Raw genomic sequence first — 20,587 nt, forward strand, 5'->3', positions numbered from 1 at the left:
TAAATGAATGAGGGAGTGAATGAGTGAGTGAATGAGCACTGCATGAGTGAATGAGTGAGGGAGGGAGGGAACGAAGGAGGGAGTGAATGGAGTAAGTAAAGGAATGAGGGAGTGAATGAGTGAATGAATACGGGAGTGAATGAGTGTGTGCATGAATGAGTGAGGGAGTGAAAGAGTGAGGGAGGGAAGGAGGGAAGGAGTGAGGGAGGGAGGGAGTGAGGGAAGGAGGGAGGGAGGGGAGGATGGAGGGAGGGAAGGAGTGAGGGAGGGAAGGAGTGAGGGAGGGAGGGAGGGAAGGAGGGAGGGAAGGAAGGAGGGAAGGAGTGAGGGAGGGAGGGAGGGAAGGAGGGAGTGAGGGAAGGAGGGAGGGAAGGAGGGAAGGAGTGAGGGAGGGAGTGAGTGAATGAATGAGCGACTGCAGGGACCATTGCCTCTGACGGGGGCTTGGGGCTGGCGCTAGAACTTGAGCTCACCACCACCCGACGGGAAGGCAGGAATGGGCTCATCTGGTTCCCCATCCTGGCAGCAGTGAGGACCCTTGGGGCGGGGCGCGCGGGGGGTCGGACCCAGGGGCACGCAGCACAGAGAGGCAGAGAGCTCACCCCCGGCAAGGAGCAGAAAGCCAGGGAGTCTGCGCAAATGGCAGGAAAGCACCATGATGCGGGTCAGCGGGCAAACACCCACGTAACCCCGTGAGCCACACGCGAGTCAGGAGTTAAGGCTCGCACGTTCAGGTGCACCGTGCACCGTGCGATCCCATGTGCGCTGCAGGAGCAAAAGCAGCTGCACACGCGTGCACGGACATGGGCGGGTAGGGCCTTCGATCGGGGCGGGGCGGGGGCGGGGCGCCAAGGCTTTGTGGGGGGCGTCTCCTCTGGGGAACCAGGCACGGGGACTTGCACTTTTCACTGTTACTCTGCTGTCCTTAAAAAAAACCACATATCCAGCTATTGTAGATTTTTAAAATAATTTCAAGAAAACTGAAAAACACACCAATGTGGATAAATCTCACCAACAAAACAATGAGCAAAAGGAACCAGAAATAAGGGATGGCCTAGGTCAAGTTCAAGGACAGATACCTGTGACCTCCGTCCTACCCCAGGGCAGTGAGGGCGCGAGCGAAAAGGCCCATGGCAGGTTAGTGTGTGCTGGGCATCAGAGATTTTTAAAAGAGAAAACTAGTCGAAAAACCACCAAAATGCTGCACACCATGGGCTAGGATCAGCTAACCAGGGATGAGCAACGAGCTTCTATTTCTGCTCATCTACGCTTTCCACGTTTTCTAACGCGAACCTGCTCTACTCGCAACAGAATACTTTGTGATTCAAAAACGCACAAAGAGAACAGATACAAATGATTTTTGCAATGAGAACACGAGGCTTCCAACGGTTCCCTGGAACCGACCCACCTTCCCTCATCCACGGACCAGGAAGGTCTCCTGGCGACTGCTGCGCACCACGCCAGGGAACGCGGGAGAAGTGGCACCCAGCGGGCGTTCAGGGGCTGTGAGCTGTGCGCACCACCACCATGGGCTCCTTCACGGCCCCCCGCCGGCCTTCACCTCAACACCCCGCGCCTCCCACAGAGGACTTACCCGGGAGAGGGCGGACGCGGGAGGGAGGAAGGGAGGCCACCTCCAGGGTCTGCTTGGGCCTGGGTCCCAGCGAAGGCTTCTTGGCTTCCCACTGGCTCCAGGCTCTCCCCTCGTGGCAGAACGTGGTCTCCAGCAAGCGTGCCGTTAGCCCTTGGATCTAGCGGCAACAGCAGAAGGGACTGTGCCCATCCGTAACACACCTGCTGAACGAGTCTCCTCCCCTACCCGCGACTCGTGAGCAGTGGGGGGCCCCGACCTGACCTTAGAAACTCCGGCAAGCCCATGTCTACGGCGTGTCGCAGACCAACGGCCTCTCGCCACCCTGCAGTGCGCCACGCCCCTGCTGCCCTGCCTGGGCCCTGCCTTCGGCCGGCAGGGTCCCACCAACGCCGGAGCTGTCCCCTCGTCTGCCGTGAGCTCCAGGTAAACACCAATGTCCCTACCGTGACTCCCACGGGCCTGGCCCTCTGGTCTCCCTGCCACACCTGGACCTCCTCCCTGTCCCCAGAATGCCTCTCCTGCCTCCTCTGGTCTTCACTAAAAGCCACCTTCCCAAGGGGCCCTCCCAGGCCCCTGGACCCTGAGACGGCACACCCTCCCCCCGCTCTGCTCTTCCTCCTGAACGCTGGTCACCTTCCAGCCTGTCCCTGTGTGTCCCAGGGTCCTGGAATCAAGCCCCGCAGCGGGCTCCCTACTCAGCGGGCAGTCTGCTTGTCTCTCTGCCCCTCCCCCTGCTCATGCTCTCACTCTCTGTCTCAAATAAATAAAATCTTTGGGAAAAAAATTAATTTAATTTAATAAAACAGAATGTTGCAATCTAACCTCTGATGCCTCAAAAGCGACTCGTGGAGCATGGCCACCCTCCCCAGCCTCGGGTATGGGGCCCCGTGCTGAAGAAATCTTCCACAGAGCCCAGAAAACTGAGCACCGTCCAGCGACAGATCAGACACCGCATGCATGGCCCCCTTTCCCCCTCAGGGACTGTATTACACCCACGTGTGTGTTCATTCAAACAGCAGGTCCATCCTGCGGTGACAGCACGTAGGCAATGTGTTCCGGGGCGCCCTGAGCCTGCCCCGTGCAGCAGCCTCCAACAGGGCCATGGGAGAGCCCCCTGGACACGCGATCGCCTGATGCTCCCCAGCAGCCCCGTTTCATTTCCTACGTCCCCTCCCAGGGGGACGGCACCCCGTCAGCCTGGCTGGGTGTGCAGCAAGGGCGCGGCCCAGGGAGAGGGCGCTGGGAGAGAGGGGCCCTGCAAGCTGGGAGTGCTCCTGAGGCAGAACCGGGGAGCAGCTCCTCCTGGCTCCTTGTCCATGGGAAGGTGAGCACCAAGGGGGCTGCCAGGAGGCCCCAGTGCCTTCCCAGGAGCATAGGCACTGGCTCTGAGGTCCTATGCTCCCAGGTGCCCCAAAGCCACAGTGGCACCCTTCAGGGCAGGGGCCGTGCGCCCACACGCTCCCCTACGATGTTCATGTCGTGGGGACTTAAAGCACCATCAAATGCTAAATTAAAAGTATAGGGGCTAATCCTAACAAGCACGTATGGCAGGACTACTAAACCTAGGGGTACTCTGACAGGCTACGTACGGCTCCACAGATCTACTTGTCAAAGACTGCCCATAAGCTACCTCCGTCCTACATCCAGGCACATGGTGATGAGAAATCCCCCGGGATCCTCTCTATGCTCGCATATGTGTCCCATCCCCTGGGAATACGGAAGGCCTACGAGCGACAGAGGACATCCAACCCACGATAGCCCAGCGGCCACTCGCTTCCACTCTCCACCCCGCCCAGTACGCCCGTGCCCCGAACGCCTCCCCAGCTCCCTCGGAGGCGTAGAGCTGTGTGCACCTGTAAGAGGGAGGCTGGGCTTACCCGTGGCCTGGCTGGCCGGGTTCCAGCTCTGCCGGGGGCCCACCCTTGTCTCCCCAGGCTCACTCTGGTTGCCAGTGTCCAAGCAGTCGGCCAGGTCTGGCAGAGGTAAAGAAGTGTCACATGCAAGGCCCATGTACTGGTAGAAGCCGGGAATCAGGAAAGTGATATTCTAGAAAACAAAGTAACGTTTCAGAACCTGGACCACAGGCCCGTCCCCCCATCTAACCTGGGGAGAGAATGAAAACCACGTGAGCAAGTCTCTGGACAAGGTTAGGAAAGACGCCAGGTTGTATTCCTTTTCACAGACCCACAAAGCCCCTCTGACACCCAACAGGGAATTCATGATTTTTCCCCCTTTTTCTTATGAAAAAGACAAAATCAACAACTCTGAAGCTAGTTATACCAACACCTCCGTGTCTCCCAAGCTGATGTCTGGCCTTTGCCCATGTCGCCCTGACGCCTGGAAGCCACGCCTTCAAACTCCACCTTATGTGGCACGCAGAGAGTGACGGGGGCCCAGCATAGGGACAAAGGGGCCTTGGGCACAGGAAACTGGCCCCTGGGTTCCAGCAGGCATCTTTGCTGTGCTGGCCGTGGCCTCAGCACAAGGGTCCCAGGCCAAAAGCTGCAAGGACACTCGCTTTCTCTGAACCCATGTGCCACCCCTGCTCCCAGAGGGGTGCCCGCAGCCGTGTGAATCCAGAACACAGTCTAACCTCAGAGGCAGGGTACTTCCACCCCCCACACACTCCCTAAAAGGACCCAACCCCTCAACATTCCTGCGGCAATCACTTGTCTGAAAATCACACTAAGCGTGTTTTCATTAACTTCAATCAAACTGAGTTTGCCTTCAGTTAACTAAATTTTAGCTTACTTGTTCCTTAGTATTTCTATTAGGAAACAGACAGGGACCCGTTTTTGGAGGCTCAAAAGATGGCTGACTGTCACTGGGTCTGGGGTCGGCCCCACTGAGAACGACAAGAGGGGACTCCCTCCCTCCGTTTGCAGAACCCCTGGAGAACAGGTGTTCAGGGAAAGGCTGCAGGCCCCTAAGAGCCAGACCGGCCAGGCCACAGACACGGGGACCGCTGGACGTCAAAACCCCACTCAGCAGTGACCCTCCTGCCACTGAGTAGGGGGCCCACGTCCCCTTCCCAGGACCCCGGGACCATCTGAGGAGGACATGCCACGGCTGCCTGAGACGCTCACCTGCCCTTGGAGCTCAGCCCTCAAGTGACACCAGCCCGGCCACAGGCCCAGCCAGCCAGACATACGAGCAGACACGTCTTAGGAGGACGCCAGCCCCAGCTGACTCTACATGGAGCGCAGTGACTCGTCCTGCTAAGCGCAGCCTGGAGGGCCAATTTGTGACCTAAATTCCAGATTGTCATGTCTGGGGCCCCAAGCTTATGGTGGTTTGCAGCAACAGATACAGACTGCTCGGCCCAGCCGCAGATGAAAATGGGGCAGCGGACATCCCTGACAGGCCTGGCTCCCGCTGTGCAGAGACCTCCACCCCACGCTTGAGAAATTCAGAGAAAGCTCAAGCCAAGGAAGAAGTTTATAGACACACCTTCCTCTGACCCTGACCCCATGAGAGGCCCCCCAGGATGGCCCCCAGGGCAGAGGAGGTGTGGACAACCCTGACCTCCGGGCGCCCAGCTGTGACATACACCCTCGTCCGGTAACAGACCAGACCTCGCTCAGGACAGGTTTCGAGGCAACAGCCCCTCCCTCTCCAGGGACAGCATATGGAGACAAGGCTCTGGAGACAAGGCTCTGGAGACGGTCCCGGGGGTCACTGAGTGCCCAGCGTGGGGTCCAGAGAAATGAGAGCCGCTAGGGAGAATGGTGCCCAGCATGCCCCGGGAAAGCCAGTGGGCCAGACTAGTAGACATGGAGGTACAAGGCCTGTGACAAGCACACGTCCTCACTGAAAGCGGACCGGGCCCCTGCAGGGGAGGGCAGGCTGGCCACCCAGGGAGGGCCCACCTTGCCCAGGAGCTCCGTCTTCCCGTAACCGAACAGCATCAGTGCAAAGCTGTGGTTGATGCCGTAGATGGTCCCGTCGGGCAGGAGGGTGATGAGGCCGCTGATGGTGGAGAACACCCAGATGGATGCCGAGTAACCCAGCTCGGGGACTGCACTGCTGTCTTCCACCACCTCGCTACTGGACTCAGATTTCAGTTTTAAGCTCAGGGGGAAGGTGGTACCATCCTTGGCTCTCCCAACAGACCTCTGAATCTTGAGATTCTGGAAGAAACACACACCACCGAGCTGACAGCAGCATCTCACGTGGCCCAAGCTTTGAGTCTTTACAGCTCTAGACTTGAACCCATCCACGCGTCATGGGGAGCAAGCCCAGAACACCTCACTCCCCACACTGCTCCTCCTTCCCCAATCTCCCTGCACCCCACCTCTACCCCAGGGAAAGCAGAGCCCTGACCAGGAGCTGAGTCTGGTGGCGAGGGCATCACAGTCTAGCAGCTGCCCCCCACTCCAGAAAGGCCTGAGGACAGCACACACCAGGGCAACCAAGAAACACACAAGGACTGGCCTCATGTCTGCGCTAACCCTGCAGGGAGGGAGGGCGGGCAGGTTTCTCCCCACCGTCTGCCTTGGGCCCCCAGTAGCCCCAGGGTCCCCCCCCGCCACGGATGGACCCTAACACTCACTCTGTCCTCCAGCCTGAGGGCCAGCCATTTCCAGCTGTTGCTGACCGTCCATCTGTGCCTCCTCAGCACCTCTATCACTCACAAAACCACATCCTTGCCCTGTTTCCCTGCCTTAAATACTTGGAATGTATCCAGTTTTGAGTAAATCTTGACCAAGTCCACATCCTAACCAAAGGCTTTGAGAGTGTGCTCCCTTTGGGTTTCCAGATGGCACACCAGCCCAGGGTTGTGTGTCTACCCCTCACCCAATCCCACCTGCCCTTTTTAGGGTCCACCCTGGGAGGCAGGAGATCTGAGGGAGCCCAAGTTGTGGGCATGGCCCGGAATGCAGGGGAGATTCCAATCCCCCAGCGCTGCGCCCTGAACAGGCTCGGACTTAGAGACACCAGGCTCCCCGTGCCAAGGCTGCAGGCCAGGCCCCAGGTCCCAGGGGGCCCTATAAGGAATGAGGGGTGCAGCGCCAGTCTCTGCTTGCTGCTGGGGTGTCGGGGGCCCCCGTTTGAGGCTATCACAAATGTGCTGCTGAGAACAAGCCCACACGTGCCCTCTGGCACACACTTCTCTCTGATGCGTGCCCAGGGGGGGTCTGAAGCGGCCCGTGGTTACGTGGAACAGATGCTGCCACAGGATCCAAGGTGGCTGAGCCAATGGATGCTCCCACCAGCTCGGGACAGAAAAAAGGACACAGAGACAATAAGGACTGGCGGTGGAGTGAGGGCTCCAACCAAGCTGGAAGCTTAAAAATAGCAGAGACCCAGCTCAGAGGGCTCAGCTCCGAGCCTCCGGCCGGCCAGACAACCCGGGAGCAGAGACCCAGCTCAGAGGGCTCAGCTCCGAGCCTCCGGCCGGCCAGACAACCCGGGAGCAGAGACCCAGCTCAGAGGGCTCAGCTCCGAGCCTCCGGCCGGCCAGACAACCCGGGAGTGCCTACAGACATCCCGAAAGCATCTCGGATTCCTTGCAGCAGCAGAAGGGACTTTAGGCAAAAATCAAGGGACACTGGGCTGTGACATCAGTGGAATTCACCACAATGAGGGTCATTTGTGTGAAGGCCGCACGCTAGTAGGAAATGGGGCACCTGGGAACTGGGAGGATTCAGTCGGTAACAGAACCTCTCTCCACCAACCCCAAACCTCCACTGTCCCCAGAGCTGCCGCCCCCCCATTTGCCTGCCATCCTGCCCTCAGCCAGTTCTCCCTGCTCCTCAAGACCCCCAGACCTCCCAGTAAAGAGCGACCCCAGCAGGCGATCCCCGCTCTAGGCTCCAGCGGGAGGACCGAGGAGACCGGTGGCCCGTTGGAGAGCCGCACAGGCTCTGACCCTCGCTCAAGGCTTTGGGACCCAGAGAGCAGGCAGCAGACCCGGTGCCACTGTGTGCACGTGGGACGCGCCTGCTGCCAGAATCACCAGCCTGTGTCCCCAGGCCATGGATTCCAGTCTAAGACTCTATGGTCCCCGAGTAAACAGACTCCAGGGGCCACATGGCCCCAGGTACAGCTGCAAGGTGTGGCCGTCAGGGGTCCGCAGGGTCCTACCTGTGGGACAGGTTCGCCGGGGGGAGGGAGCTGCACAGAAGGGATCAGGTCTGCGATGTGCTGCCCGAGCGCCTCCTCCCCAGACCCGTACCCGTGCAGGAGAGCAAACAGGCTGTCACAGGACGTTATGGTTCCCTTGGAGGAAAAACCAGCATCGTTAAGCATCACGGTAAAAACTTCTGGCACTTCGGCTTCAAACATCACGGAACGCCAAGCCTCCAGATTGAAAGCAAGACCGTTAGCAGCGCTCCTGCGGCAGGAGAGCACGAGGTGGGCATGAACATTCCTCAGGTCCTCGTTCTCCCGCCGCCGGAGGCACCCCAATTATCGACTTCTGGAAGCATTCTGCAGATGCCCGGCACGGCCAGCTCAGGCCCAGGGGGCGTCTGAGCCCTGCGTACCGGCCACCATGCCGACGGCTCAGCACACGCTACCTCACTAACGTGCTAAGACAATCCCAGGTCCCGGTTACACCCCTTCTACAGATGAGGAGACTGAGGCCCAGGGAGACTGCACCCCTTGCCGAAGGCACACAGAGAGGGAGGGGTGCCGCGGGGCCGACCCTCCACAGGCCCCAGGGACACACGGTGGGCCCCGGCGGCGGCTGAGGCCGGGGAAGGCGACACATGGTCAGCCCCACGTGGCTGGGACGCGGAAGGCACACTCACATCGCCCCGGAAAGCGACCCAGGCGGACACCCGCTCCACAGGTTCCAGCACGACCACGCGGCTGCGCTCCTGCCTCACCCTCTTCATCCACACGGAAACCGGGGTCTTCTCCCCGCTGCGGCTCACCACGTCTACCTGCGGGGACGCACAGCCTTGGCCCCGGCCCTCCCCAGCCCCGGTGCGGGGGCGCCTGCAACCTGTGCTCCCCTGCCCACATCCGAGCCTGACACCGAGCCTTAGTCTGAGAGGACGCTGTCTCAGAAGAGAGGGTTTTCTCGTCAGCTTCTGGGCAGCGGAGCGGGAGCAGAGCCGCCCGTGAGCTGCTTCAGGGAACACACGCCAATATGCGCTGAGCAGTCAGTGTTCTGCACAATCGTCAGCCGCGTGGACAGTCCCCAGGACAGAGCGGCGGACCGCATCTCACGTCCCTCGGGGACTGGGCTGAGGGCTCAGCATCTCACGTGCAGTTTAACCCGTCAACATCCCAGCTGATGCATCACACGGGGAGGCCCAACGCCCCGGGGAGACCTTTCCAGCCGTGCCAGCCCCGCCAGCGAACACCAAACAAACAGCACTGGAGAGTCAGGGGTGCAGACAGTAAGATCAGGGCACTCGCCGCGGCATCCTGCCGGTTTGCAAACCACCGCCCGAGCTTCCTCCCTCGCAGGCGGGGCCACCCCTCACGCCAGGCCTGCAGCCACCCCCTTCCACTCCTGGGACGCTCTGCCCGCCACCCCAGCTGCTCCCCACACCAGCACCGAGGGAGGACGGCGGCCATGGTGACCAGTGACCGGCCGTATCTGCGGCGGGCCCCCAGCAGCACACCCCGGGAAGGCGCACTCACCACTGTGCCGGACACGACAGCGGCATGGCCGTCGGCCTCCACGTGCTCTTCGCTGAGGGCCTTCACCACGTCGGAATCGGGCTTCAGGAAGAACTGCGTGAGCTTCTGGCCGATCAGGTCATGGCTGCTGTGCCCCAGGAGCTGGCAAGCCTTGTCGTTGGCAACCAGGATCTGAGGGTCGCAGAGAGGACCGGACACAAGCATCACCCACAGCGCCTCCAGCTCTAACCCGTGCCCCCCAGCGCCCTGCGGTTGGCGGGCTCACAGCCGCGACGCCCTGGGCACCTCCGGGTCTTAACCACGGGGAAACAAGAAGTGCCAGCACCACGACCGAAACCAGGTTTCCGTCACCCGCCAGGGTGGGCACGCCCCACCACCAGGAGCACGCGGAGGAGATGAGGACTCGCACCACTCCCCGCCCACCTAATGATTTCGGTTATTTGCCTGTAAATGCCCACGGTGCGCACACGGCCACCTCAGACCGTGGATCCCCGTTCTCATGGTCGTTGAGCCAACCCCTTAGTGAGCACAGGGGAGTCACGCGGGTCATCCCTGTCCTTGAGTCTGTACCCTGATGGGAGGATTCAGTTTGTTTTGATTCATATTCAGGTCTCTTTTGCTGCCACGGAGGCGGAACCAGGTGCTTCCCTAGCTGCACTCCACACACACAGGTTCCTCCGTCCGAGGCTACAGGCCGGAGGCACGGACCACACTCACGCGGGGTCACGAGCCAGAGTCAGTACCTCTGTGGTCGTGGCGTCCACAGTGAACACAGCCTTGTTCGGGTTGCACACAGGGGTCGGGAGCAGGGGCGTGGACCATCCTGAGGACAAGCCCTGCAGCAGGGAGCAACAGGACACGCTGCCCAGGGGCCGGGGCAGTTCCGGCAGCTCTGGCGGCACCAGGCAGTGCAGTTTGCTGGTGCAGATGTTCTGGGCAGCCAGTGACGACAAACAGTAGGAATTCCATCTGTCTTCTGGAAAGAAAAGGAAAAGGAGCTTTAGACCTCACAAGGCTGCCAGGAGTGCGCTTCTCGAACATACCAAAGCACACAGCCCCCGCTCTCAAGGCCTGCGAAAGGATCCAAGGATCACATCAACGTGCAGAGTTCAACCTTCACCCTCCAGTGTCCGTGTGAATGGCCCCGAGTCCCCCTGGGTGCCGTCCAGCCACAGAGCACATCCTACAGGAGACACAACGGCCCAAGCTCAGCATTTCTGTGGAAACACTCTCTGAGGTCCCTTCCCACCACCCAAGGGGTGTTTTCCTGTGTCTGCCCTTACAGACCCACAGCCCCTCTGGCTACCCACCGGCACTTATTCCTGGAAAGTCGCCCAAATCCAAGAGCTGCCTGCTCACTCGGCCCCTCCCTCCATTCCCTCATTCACAGGTCAGGTTCACTCACCACCCCTCCAGAAAACCTGCTCTCAGTAACATGTCCAGTGGCCCCAAGATGCTCAACCCCATTGCCAATTCTCAGCACTCACCCTACCCCAGCCCTGGGCCAGGGGCTTGCTCCCTGCCTCCTAAACCACCTGCCCTTGGCGGGGCTCCCTCTCCCCTCCACCTCCCCGACCTCTCACCACGGCAGAAGCCCAGACTCAGGCTCACCCCCTCCGCTCCATCCCACCCACTCTGCTTCAAATACACTCCACATAGGAATGTGCTGCTGGCCCCACAAACCCCTGCCTTGCCTCTCTCCTTTCCTATCTCAGCAAATGGCAACTCCATCCTCCCAGCAGCTCAAAATCCAGACAAAAACAACTCTTCCCTCCTTTCCCCTTCTCAGTTCACAGGCCCACCCTGGACCGTTCTCTGGGCCTGGAAACCGCATGGCCATCTGCTTGGCCCTCCACTTCCCTGGCCGCCCCAAGCTCAGCTCAACCCTCCTCACACCATGGCACAGGCACCGCAACCCTGGCTCTGCCCCTGGTCCCCATGCAGAGACCAGGAAGCCCGTGCTCCTGAGGACAGCTGCCTGCCTCACAGACCTGCCCAGCCCTCCCCGCAGAATCTCTGGTCCTCACCAGGAGGACCCAGAATCTCTTCCCCTCCAAACACTCCCATCCTGTGCTCCCAGGCTGGTGTGTGAGCTGAGTTCCAACCCTCCTCTTCCTTTATGGGACTGTTCCCCTCCTCCTCCCTCCCCCGGCAGCCTCGTCCCCCAGCTCCGGACCTTCCCATTGTCCTAACCGACTTCCCCACACTCTAGGTCCACCCAGCTGCAGGCCTGCACCTGCTGTCTCCTTAAGCACCCCCTCAGACAACGAGCCCTCTGAGCTCTGGAGGCACCAGCGGACTTGGAGAAACAAGTGAGTGAGTGGGCAGCAGGTGCCTCAACATCTCGGCCCAGCCCAGGCACCGCCTCCCGCACTGGGAAGCTGGCTGCCGCTGAGCCCGCAAAACTCGTCTGCATGCGGGAGGAAAGCATGAGCCTGCCATGCAGTCAGTAAATAGTTACTGAACTAGATCAGCCAAACTGTATTTCACTTGCACGGCAGCCCGGCCCAGGATCGTGCTCACACACACTCTGAAGCAAGGCAAGTCTCGGGCCCAAGAACCACAGCAGCACGACGGCCCGGGGGGGGGCCATCAGCATCGCCACCAGGGCACACCGAGCACCTCATCTGCGAGAACAGAAAACCCGATCAAAGCCTAGAGTGACTCGTCATTTTCATCTTCAACACTGACGCCCACAATGCCCAGGAGGGGGTTACCGGAGAGGCCCATCCTGCTCTGGCAGAGCTTCGAAAGCCCATTCCTTCTGCTCAGGTGTCTGTGGGCCGAGGACAGGGACTCGCTGGGCTCGGAGGCGGTCCACACAGCTGGGCTCTCGGGGGAGCCTCCGTCCTCCATTGGGAGCCGGCTGGCCAGGGCAGCAACCGTCAACTAGAAAACAAAGTGGACCCAATCAGCATCGGCAACACAATAGTAGGAAAGCAGTTTAACCAACTAATCCTTCGGCAGGTTGAGTGCAGCTCAGCCCCAAAAGGCTCCCACGCACCCCATTGCCACGTGGGCCAGGACCTCCAATGCAAGGCCAGTGACCAAAGTCCTGCTAAAAGAAGCTCTTTTGGAGAAATGCAGAACAAGAGATGGGAAGAGAGAGGGAAACAGAGGGAAAGAACAGAACAGGGTGCGAAGAGGCCATGAAGGCTACAGCTCCACGCAAACTGAAGAATGCTCCCGATGCCACGAGGGCCCGCCGGCCTGTGCGCCTCTGAGTGGCCCCAGCCTTCCCTGAATCCAGGGGTTCTGACCAGCTGCACCCAGAACCATCCAAGGGGCTGCTGACAAACAAGCGATGCAAAGCCATAGCAGAGTCTGGAGGTAAGCCTGGTACCAGGGATTTGTGGTTTAACTGTGTGGTTTCTAAGTACTTGTAGATCGGCAAGCAGTCCTAAGGAAAAAAATACAGAAAAATCTCATGTGTCCTTCACAGTTTCTTCCGGACAGTGCTGGAGGCCCGGGCCAGGAGCCTGGATGAAGGAGGAGTCCAAAGGACTAGGGCAATGTGCCCACCCCAAGCCTGGGTGCCCTCTCCACAATCACCTTCTGAGCATGTGGAACCCACTTCTGAGACCCGCACTGGCTTCTTCCCCCATCAGGGCTCCCTCGTGGGTACACAAAGGCCCAAAGACTGGCCAAGGAGCTTCCTTTGCAAGAAGACCAAGCTTCAATAAGCAGGCGGGGGCACCCACATAGGACGGACCTGCTATGGAAAGAAAAGGGGGGCTGACCCTCCCACGCCACATCACAGCATGGAACTCCAAGGAGGCCCAGCCCGCCAGTTCTATCCTGGCTTTAGGTCATCACGAATATTCACCACCAGCACAGAAGGGCAGTGGCTTTCATAGTTACCAGTTTGTGAGCCCAATTTATAATTTTGCATATGGGGATAACTGTATGGGGTTTCTAGTACGCTCACGCCCCAGGCCCCTCAGCTGTTAGGGCCTGGCCAATGCCCGCCTCAGCTGCCAGCTTCTGAGCATGGTGAGGCAGGGGTCCCCAAGACAGACAGAAAACTGAAGGCCCCACTATCACCAGTGTGGAAGGATGTTAACATCAAAACATGCCAAAGACCTACACAAATGGAGATTGGTACAGCAGAGGAACATAAAGGACAATGGAACATAATCAGCTTCAGAAACAGACCTGCGTCTGTTAAGGAGCTTGGCACAGAGTGAAGATCAAAGGGGAATGAACAGTGCTCCCCAGCACAGTGAGGCCCTGGACAGCCCCCTGGCCTTCCAGCTTCAGCCCCCTTCTATGCAAAATGTGAATAACGATAAGGCACATGTCACAGCACTCTCGTGAGGACCCAAGGACCTAAGCTGGGACTGCAAACCATAAATGCTGAATAGCTGTGAGAATTAGCGTAATTAGACCAGGGTGAAGTTGCATCCCTGTGACTTGCCATGTACAAAAATTAGTTCCAGGTGAATTCAAAAACGAAAGATAAAAGTTCTAGAAAAAAATAAGATAGAGAATACAATGGTCTGGGTAACTACCGAGCAGCCCTCGCATTTCAGAGCAGCTAGAGTGCATCAAGGGTATCGGTCTGTGGCATCTCTGAGCTACCTGAGAGTAAGACACACGCTTAAGAAGATAAAGATGCATGTGGGCTGGAGCTAGACCTGTGAGCGAGTCACCCTCACGAGACGGGGCCCCCTCAGAGAAGGCAGGGGTCCTGAGGAGGAAAAGTGTGGCCCCAGCTCAGCAGCCTGGGCCCAGGCAAAAGCAATCTTCCCTGAAGCAAAGCATCCTAAATACAGGTTTCCAAGAGCAAGACCAACCAAATATGCTCCCTTCCAATGACGAAGACAAGGAAACAAGCCCCCCTCAGTGACAGTCTACAGAAAAATCAAACAGATTCAGACACAAGAGAACATCAGATACTAGAAATGACTGTGTATATGTTTAAAACACAAAAGATGGGAGTCACAAAAGTGAGCAGAACAAGAGTTTCTCAGAAACAACTACATATTCAAAGAATCAAACCAGCTTTCTAGAAATTAAAATTTTAAAACTTCAGCATTAAAAAAAATGAATTTGTAATTTAAACTTACCCTCAAAGATCTCTAGGCCCAGATGGCTTCACTGGTGAATTCTCTCAAATGTTTAAGAAGGAAATAACATCAGTACTACACAAATTCCTCCAGGAATAAAAACAGGCTGAGCATATCCAGCCAGTGTTTGAGGCCAGCATCACCCTGATGCCAAAGCCAGACAAAAACATTGCTAGAAAAGGAAACTGCAGACCAATAACTCTCATGAACAGAGATACAAAAATCCTCAACAAGATGTTAACAAATCCACCGAGGCAATATATAAAAAGGAGAATTCACTACAACCAAGTGGGGTTTATCACAGCAACAAAAGACTAATTTAACATTTGGAAATCAGTCAACGTAATTCACCATATCAACAAGCTAAAGAAGGAAAAAAAAAAGGGGGAAAAATCACACAACCATATCAATTGATGTCAAAAAAACGTTGGACAAAATCCAACACCCCTCCACAGGAAAACACACTCAACAGTTAGGAAGTGAGCACATCCTACCCCTGCTCAAGAGCATACATGAAGAACCTACAGCCAGAGATGCTTGCCTTCCAAGGTCAGGGGCAGGGTGAGGAAGGCCACGTAGCCTCTTCTCTTCAGCACTATCCTGGGGGGACAGCCAGTACACAAAGGCAAGAAAAAGAAATAAAAGGCACATACACTAGAAAGAACAGCATAAAGCTATCTCAATTCACAGATGACATGATCATATACGTAGAGAATCCTAAGGATTCATAAGAAGACTAACAACCAGAGATTTTTTTTTAAAAGGGGGTGGAGGGTAAAGGTTTTCAACAGACACTTCACCAAAGAAGGCGTACAAATCACAAAGAAGCACGTGAGAAGAATGTTCACCACCGTTCGTAACATGGGAAATGCAAGTCAAACTGTCCCGAGCTGTCACATACAAGCACTAAGGTGGCTAAAGTTACAAAGAGTGGAAACACAGAGTGTCGGTCAGGATGGGGAGCAGCCAGAACACTCAGAGTACTGGCAGGAAGACACGATGTGCACACACCCACGCCGGAAAGCAGTCTGCCAGTGAGCCCAGGACACAGTGCTTGCATGAGATATCTGCCCGGGAGGGAGAGGGAGACAGCGATGGCCCCGATGGGCCCCAGTGCCGTGGAGGTGGGCCAGAGAACACTTCCTGCAGGATTCCGTCGGCGCCAAGCACGCGCCAAGACAGGCCTGATCCACTGGGGCAGAAAGCCAGGCGGGCGCAGACCAGGGCCAGTGGTGCGGAGGGCGGGGGCTGACTCAGAAAGAGCACAGAGGGGCTTTGGAGGGTGATGGGAACGCTCTCCAACTCCACTGTGCTCACGATCCTGCAGCTGTGGAAGCATCTCAACACCCCCTGAACTATGTACTGACCATCAGCACGTTTTATTGTCCATAAATTCTCGCCATAACGTTAATTTTTAATGTCAATGAATGAGTAAGACAAGCAGGTAGTCACGGCTGGAAAGAAAATTAGAGGATCGGTAGATCTGTGAATAAATAACCCAGAATGCAACTCAGGGAAACAAGAACATAGAAATATGAGAGAGAAGTTAAGAGATAAAGACGGGGAGAACTGAACAGCTAACTGGAGAGGGGAGAGGAAGAAACATTTGAAGAGGTAAGAATGAGCAACAAATCCACAGACCCAGGGCCCTGAGGGGGGCAACCCCACCTACCAGCTGTGAAAACCCGACAGGAAGCCGTGGCGTGGGTGTGTCCAGGCAGGAATAACCAAACTGATCAAAGGAACGGAGGACGACCAGCCCCGGACCCACGAGGCTGCCAACACTGGACGCCTGACTGCGGGAGCAGCTCCGGGCACTGGGGGGGAAGCCAGGCAACTCCATGTCCAGCCAAGAAACAGTGACAGCAGAGCGACCAACACGCCGCACGCAAAAAGCAATGTCCAGGACACCAAAGACTTAACTTGTGAAAGTAAAACACTAAACTTTTAGAAGAAAATTGGAAAGACCTTCGGTAAGACTTTGGGCAAGGAAGGTTTTCTTCAGCAAGACAGAAAAAGCTCTAACTATAACATAAGATTGATAAATTTAACATTAAAGTTGAGAATGCCTGTTCACCAAAAATACCTCAAACAAAATGATATAAACCCCAAGTTGGAAGAAGAGATTTGCCACATATAGAACCAGGAAATTAATATCCAGGGTAGTTTAAAAGGCCAATAATTTAAAATTTAAAAAAACAGAAAGTAAAAGACACACAGCTCCATGGAAAAATGGAAACGAAAATTTCACAGAAGAGGAAGTGGACAATAAACCTACAACAAGAGGCTTAGCTTTATTAGCATAATTGTGACAATTTAACACCTACTAAACCAGCAAAACTTAACAATTCTAATAATATTAAATATTGATAGAGATGTGGATTAATGGGACTCGAACAAATTAATATAATCTCTTCTGAAAACAATTTAAGTCCAACAGTAACCTACTAGGACAGTATATCCCACTCTTAGACTTCTATTCTATAGGATCCTTGCACATATGTAGCGAATCACACTCAAGAATGTTCAGGGCAGCATGGCTCACAATGGCAAAAAAAAAAAGGAAGAAAAGAAAAAAACCTGAACACTCATCAATAAGAAAACAGATTTAAAATTCTGGTATATTCATACTATGAGTTATAAAAATGAAAACAAATTCTATATAGGCAATGATGATAAATCTTAGCAATATAATAAGCGAAAAAAATCAAGTTACAAAAGACCATCAATAGTAAAATTCCCTTTTTACAACGCCCCCCCATCTACATACATTGTTCAGGGGTACACATGAATGTGAAAAACCCAAACTTCGGGCAGGGGGGTTCCTCTGAGGGTTCAGCAGCAAACCAGAATGGAGAACCGCACAATGGCCTAGGATCTTTCGGTTCCTAATTTGGGGGGGGGGGGCTTAAATGAGTTCACTTCGTTGTTATGATTCATGACTAATGTCGCATTCATCTTTTTGAACCATCAGCTAGCATACACTAAAAAGTTAAGAGATGTTTTCTAAACATATGTATATATCCAGGGCTGGACCATAACAGCAGCAGCTGATACTGAGCCAAAAGAGTAAGAAGCAAAAGAGAAATTAAATAGCAAATTACTAGAACGTATTGCTTTCCTTCTCTAAGCATCTAAATGGACTAATTATTTCTAAAACAAATAACATCATGTTTTCATTTCTATTTCTACAACCAACCTACTGACAAAGCACAGAGACTTGATTATAGCTTCAGACTACACTGTGAATGTCATAGAACTCTGATTTGTAAAAAACCAAAAACATGACTCTTCAGACTACATTGTAAATTTACTAATAAAACTCTTTAGAATACATTGTAAGTATTATAAAAGTTGACTTTGTAAAAGTAACAAGAAGAGGGAGAGGAGGGAGGGAAGTGAAGGGAGGGTAAGGGCCAATGCTTGGTCTTGCATGGGAGGAGGTAGATTAAGTCGCGTCTAAAGCTGACAAATCAAGTGGATGTAGGAAAGCCAAATCGTTTTTCCCTTTGTGGCTTCTGTGCCCTCTGTGGTCGGCCACATGCCGATTAGCGTGGCACACCACATCCACGCCACGTGGAACAGAGGCCCACAGCACCTCTGCAGAGCCACCCAGCGCCTCCAGCTCCACAGGCCTCGGAGAACACAGAGCCTGGCTGCATACAACCTTAGATCACTCCTTTTTCACAGGTTTAATTCAAAGGCTAACCAGAAACTCCTGCCAGTCAGCCCTAAGTTTTTAGAACAGTTTTCCTGGGTTCTGGGGCTTTTTGTACCTGTTCTGAGCAGAAGATATAGGACGTTGAACCCAGAGAGGACCTGGTGGTGTCTCAGAGTGATCCTATTGCTATTGCTAGTTTTGATTTCAGAAGGCATGAGTGACCCCTCTCAGACCAAAGAGAAGCAAGGAGAGGTTTGCAGGGAGTTTCTGGGAAAGTACTCAGCTTATGGGTGAACTTCTTTTTTTTTTTTTTTTTTTAAGATTTTATTTATTTATTTGAGAGAGAATGAGATAGAGAGAGAGAGCATGAGAGGGGGGAGGGTCAGAGGGAGAAGCAGACCCCCCGCTGAGCAGGGAGCCCGATGTGGGACTCGATCCAGGGACTCCAGGATCATGACCTGAGCCGAAGGCAGTCGCCCAACCAACTGAGCCACCCAGGCACCCTTATGGGTGAACTTCTGGAAGCAACCATCTTTCTCCCACAAGCTAGAAAGCAAAGAGCTCCAGTTGCTCCGACCGCTGCTGTACCACCAGTAACAGAACCAGCCTCAGGACGAAGCCAACACGGTGGACAGCAGAGCATAAGAGGGCAAGGATGTCATTCTGAGGATAAACCTACCCTAAAACCTGCCTTGCTCTGGACTTCAGGTTTAGGGGCCAATAACTACTCACCCCCAGAGCCTCTCTGGGACTGTGTTTCTGTTTCTCGCCTGGGGGCATCCTAAAGAATATCTAGGATGATGGCTGCTGTGATGGAGGATGTAAGCAAGGGGCATTTCCCAGACCTGAAAGGTCAACAAGGGCTTCCGGGAGGAGGCACCAGCGGAGCTGAGCAGGAAAGGGGAGTGAAGAAGACTTTCAGGCAGACAGAGGCACCCAAAGACAAAGATTCCCACAGCACCCTGGGGGAGGAGTAAGTCGGGCCTAACTCCTGGGGCCTCCGATGCCTGCCCAGGCAGTCTGGACTTTTCCCCAAAGATCGACTTTAAAGGGGCCTATGCTTGGAGTAACACGACCAGAAACGCAGTCTACAGAGATCACTCCAGGGGCAGGGGCACGGGTCTGGGGAGGGCGGAGGGAGGCTACAGCAATACAGGCAAGAAATATGAGGTCTTAAATTACAGCAGTGGCAGAAAGATGGAGTGGGGAACACATTAAGACCATCTGGCACAGGACTGACCTAGATGTACTGGGTGATGAGGCGCCGAAAGGAAGGCACCGAAAGGTGTCAAGGCCGCATCCCCGTTCCGCGCTCAGGCCGCCGCGTTGTCTGGGAAAAGAACCAGGGAAGAGGGGCCTGAGGATGAGGCCAGCCCTGTATGGGAAAGCCCGGTGGAGACGTCCGGCGGCAGTGCGTGCGCAGCCCTGCCCGCGCGGGAGGGCCGCTGGGGACCGCAGAGAACCCGCAGCGCTCCCGGGGCTCCCGCACGCGCCTCCCCGCAGGACGGCGGGCAACGGGACGCCAACAAAACGCACGCGGCCGGCTCCGGGATGGACGGTGCGCCGGCGGGGCTAGGCCCCGGCGCGGCCCCGGAGGGGAGGGGCGGCCCGGGCCCCCTCGGGTCCCCCGGCCAGGGCGCCGCAAACGGTCGCCAGGCGGCCGCGGGCCACCGCCGGCCGGAGCGGCACGGAGGAGGCGCGGGGCCGCAGGGCTCGGCCGGGGCTCAGCCACCGGCCACGCCAGGAGCCCCCGGGGCCCGGGCCCGCTCTCCCGAGCGCAGGTGTCTCGTCGGGGGCCTGCCAGGGTCCCCCAGCCAACTCGCTTCACCGCGCCGGGGGGAGCCGATCCTCACTCTGGCCCACCGGCCAATCGTAGAACAACCCGTGTCGATCGACAGGCCCTCCGAGCCAACCACTAGCGCCGTGGGCGGGACTCAGCGAGCGCCAGCGGGGAAGCCCGCGCAAACGGTTGCTAGGGACGCACCGGACTCCCTTTACGGCGCCTCCGAGGAACCAAAAGAGACGGCGCCTCCGCCCGCCAGGTCTGACCGACTCCGTTTCCTCCCGCCTCCGAGTCCCGAAGGGTGAGCAGCGCGCAGCTGCCCTCTCCGAGGCCTCGAAGGCGGAGGGCGCAAGGAGGCTCCCTCACGGCCAGGCACGCCCGCGGGGTCGAGGGGCCGACGGAGGCTGCGGCCCGCCGTGGACCGGGTCGGCGTCCTGGGCCCCGACAGGCTGTCCCCGCGCCTGCGGACGGAGTTGGCGCCCCGGTGCCCCGGCCCCGGGCCTCGGCTCCGACCCCGGCACGAGCGCGGACGCCCGGCGCTGAGCGTTAACTGGAGGCGGTCCCTTCTCACGGGCTGAGTCCGCGCGGCGACGTCGGGACCAAGTCGGCCAGTGCACAGACGCAGCCGCCGAGGCCCGGAGGGGCCGGCGCGCCCTCGACTGGCCCGCACTTTGCAGCCCCACGCAGAGACCCTCCACGAGCCCACGTGCCCCAGCATCGCCCAGATTCTCCTCTCCGCTCCCCTGCAGCCACGCTTCCGTGCGTGCGGCCCCGACCGCCCCCGTCTCTTCCCCGCACCTCGCCTCCAGAAGCCTCCGGTGTGCTCTCAGATTACCTGTCCCGAGGAGGTGAGGCTGGCTGCTCCTGCGGCTGAGGAGCGC

The 20,587-nt window shown here is 56.7% G+C and overlaps 1 protein-coding gene across 1 annotated transcript in view; it reads right to left on the reverse strand.

Moving 5' to 3' along the window:
- Window positions 1-16,120, reverse strand: part of PASK (PAS domain containing serine/threonine kinase) — a 33,421-nt gene extending 17,301 nt beyond the window's left edge. Inside the window, exons 1-9 of the mRNA XM_064587393.1 lie at window positions 15,935-16,120; window positions 11,911-12,082; window positions 9,937-10,169; window positions 9,194-9,364; window positions 8,350-8,484; window positions 7,682-7,816; window positions 5,464-5,724; window positions 3,472-3,640; window positions 1,595-1,751 (exon numbers count right to left, since the gene is read on the reverse strand). Of these exons, the coding sequence (XP_064443463.1) occupies window positions 1,595-1,751; window positions 3,472-3,640; window positions 5,464-5,724; window positions 7,682-7,816; window positions 8,350-8,484; window positions 9,194-9,364; window positions 9,937-10,169; window positions 11,911-12,082; window positions 15,935-16,105 (1,604 nt within the window). The 5' untranslated portion in view covers window positions 16,106-16,120. The remainder of the gene's footprint in view (window positions 1-1,594; window positions 1,752-3,471; window positions 3,641-5,463; window positions 5,725-7,681; window positions 7,817-8,349; window positions 8,485-9,193; window positions 9,365-9,936; window positions 10,170-11,910; window positions 12,083-15,934) is intronic.
- Window positions 16,121-20,587: the final 4,467 nt, after the last annotated feature.

This window comes from Mirounga angustirostris, unplaced genomic scaffold (assembly GCF_029215605.1).
Source record: "Mirounga angustirostris isolate CCGP_5_RB_7025 unplaced genomic scaffold, mMirAng1.0.hap1 SCAF_3, whole genome shotgun sequence".
Taxonomy (NCBI): Eukaryota; Metazoa; Chordata; class Mammalia; order Carnivora; family Phocidae; genus Mirounga; species Mirounga angustirostris.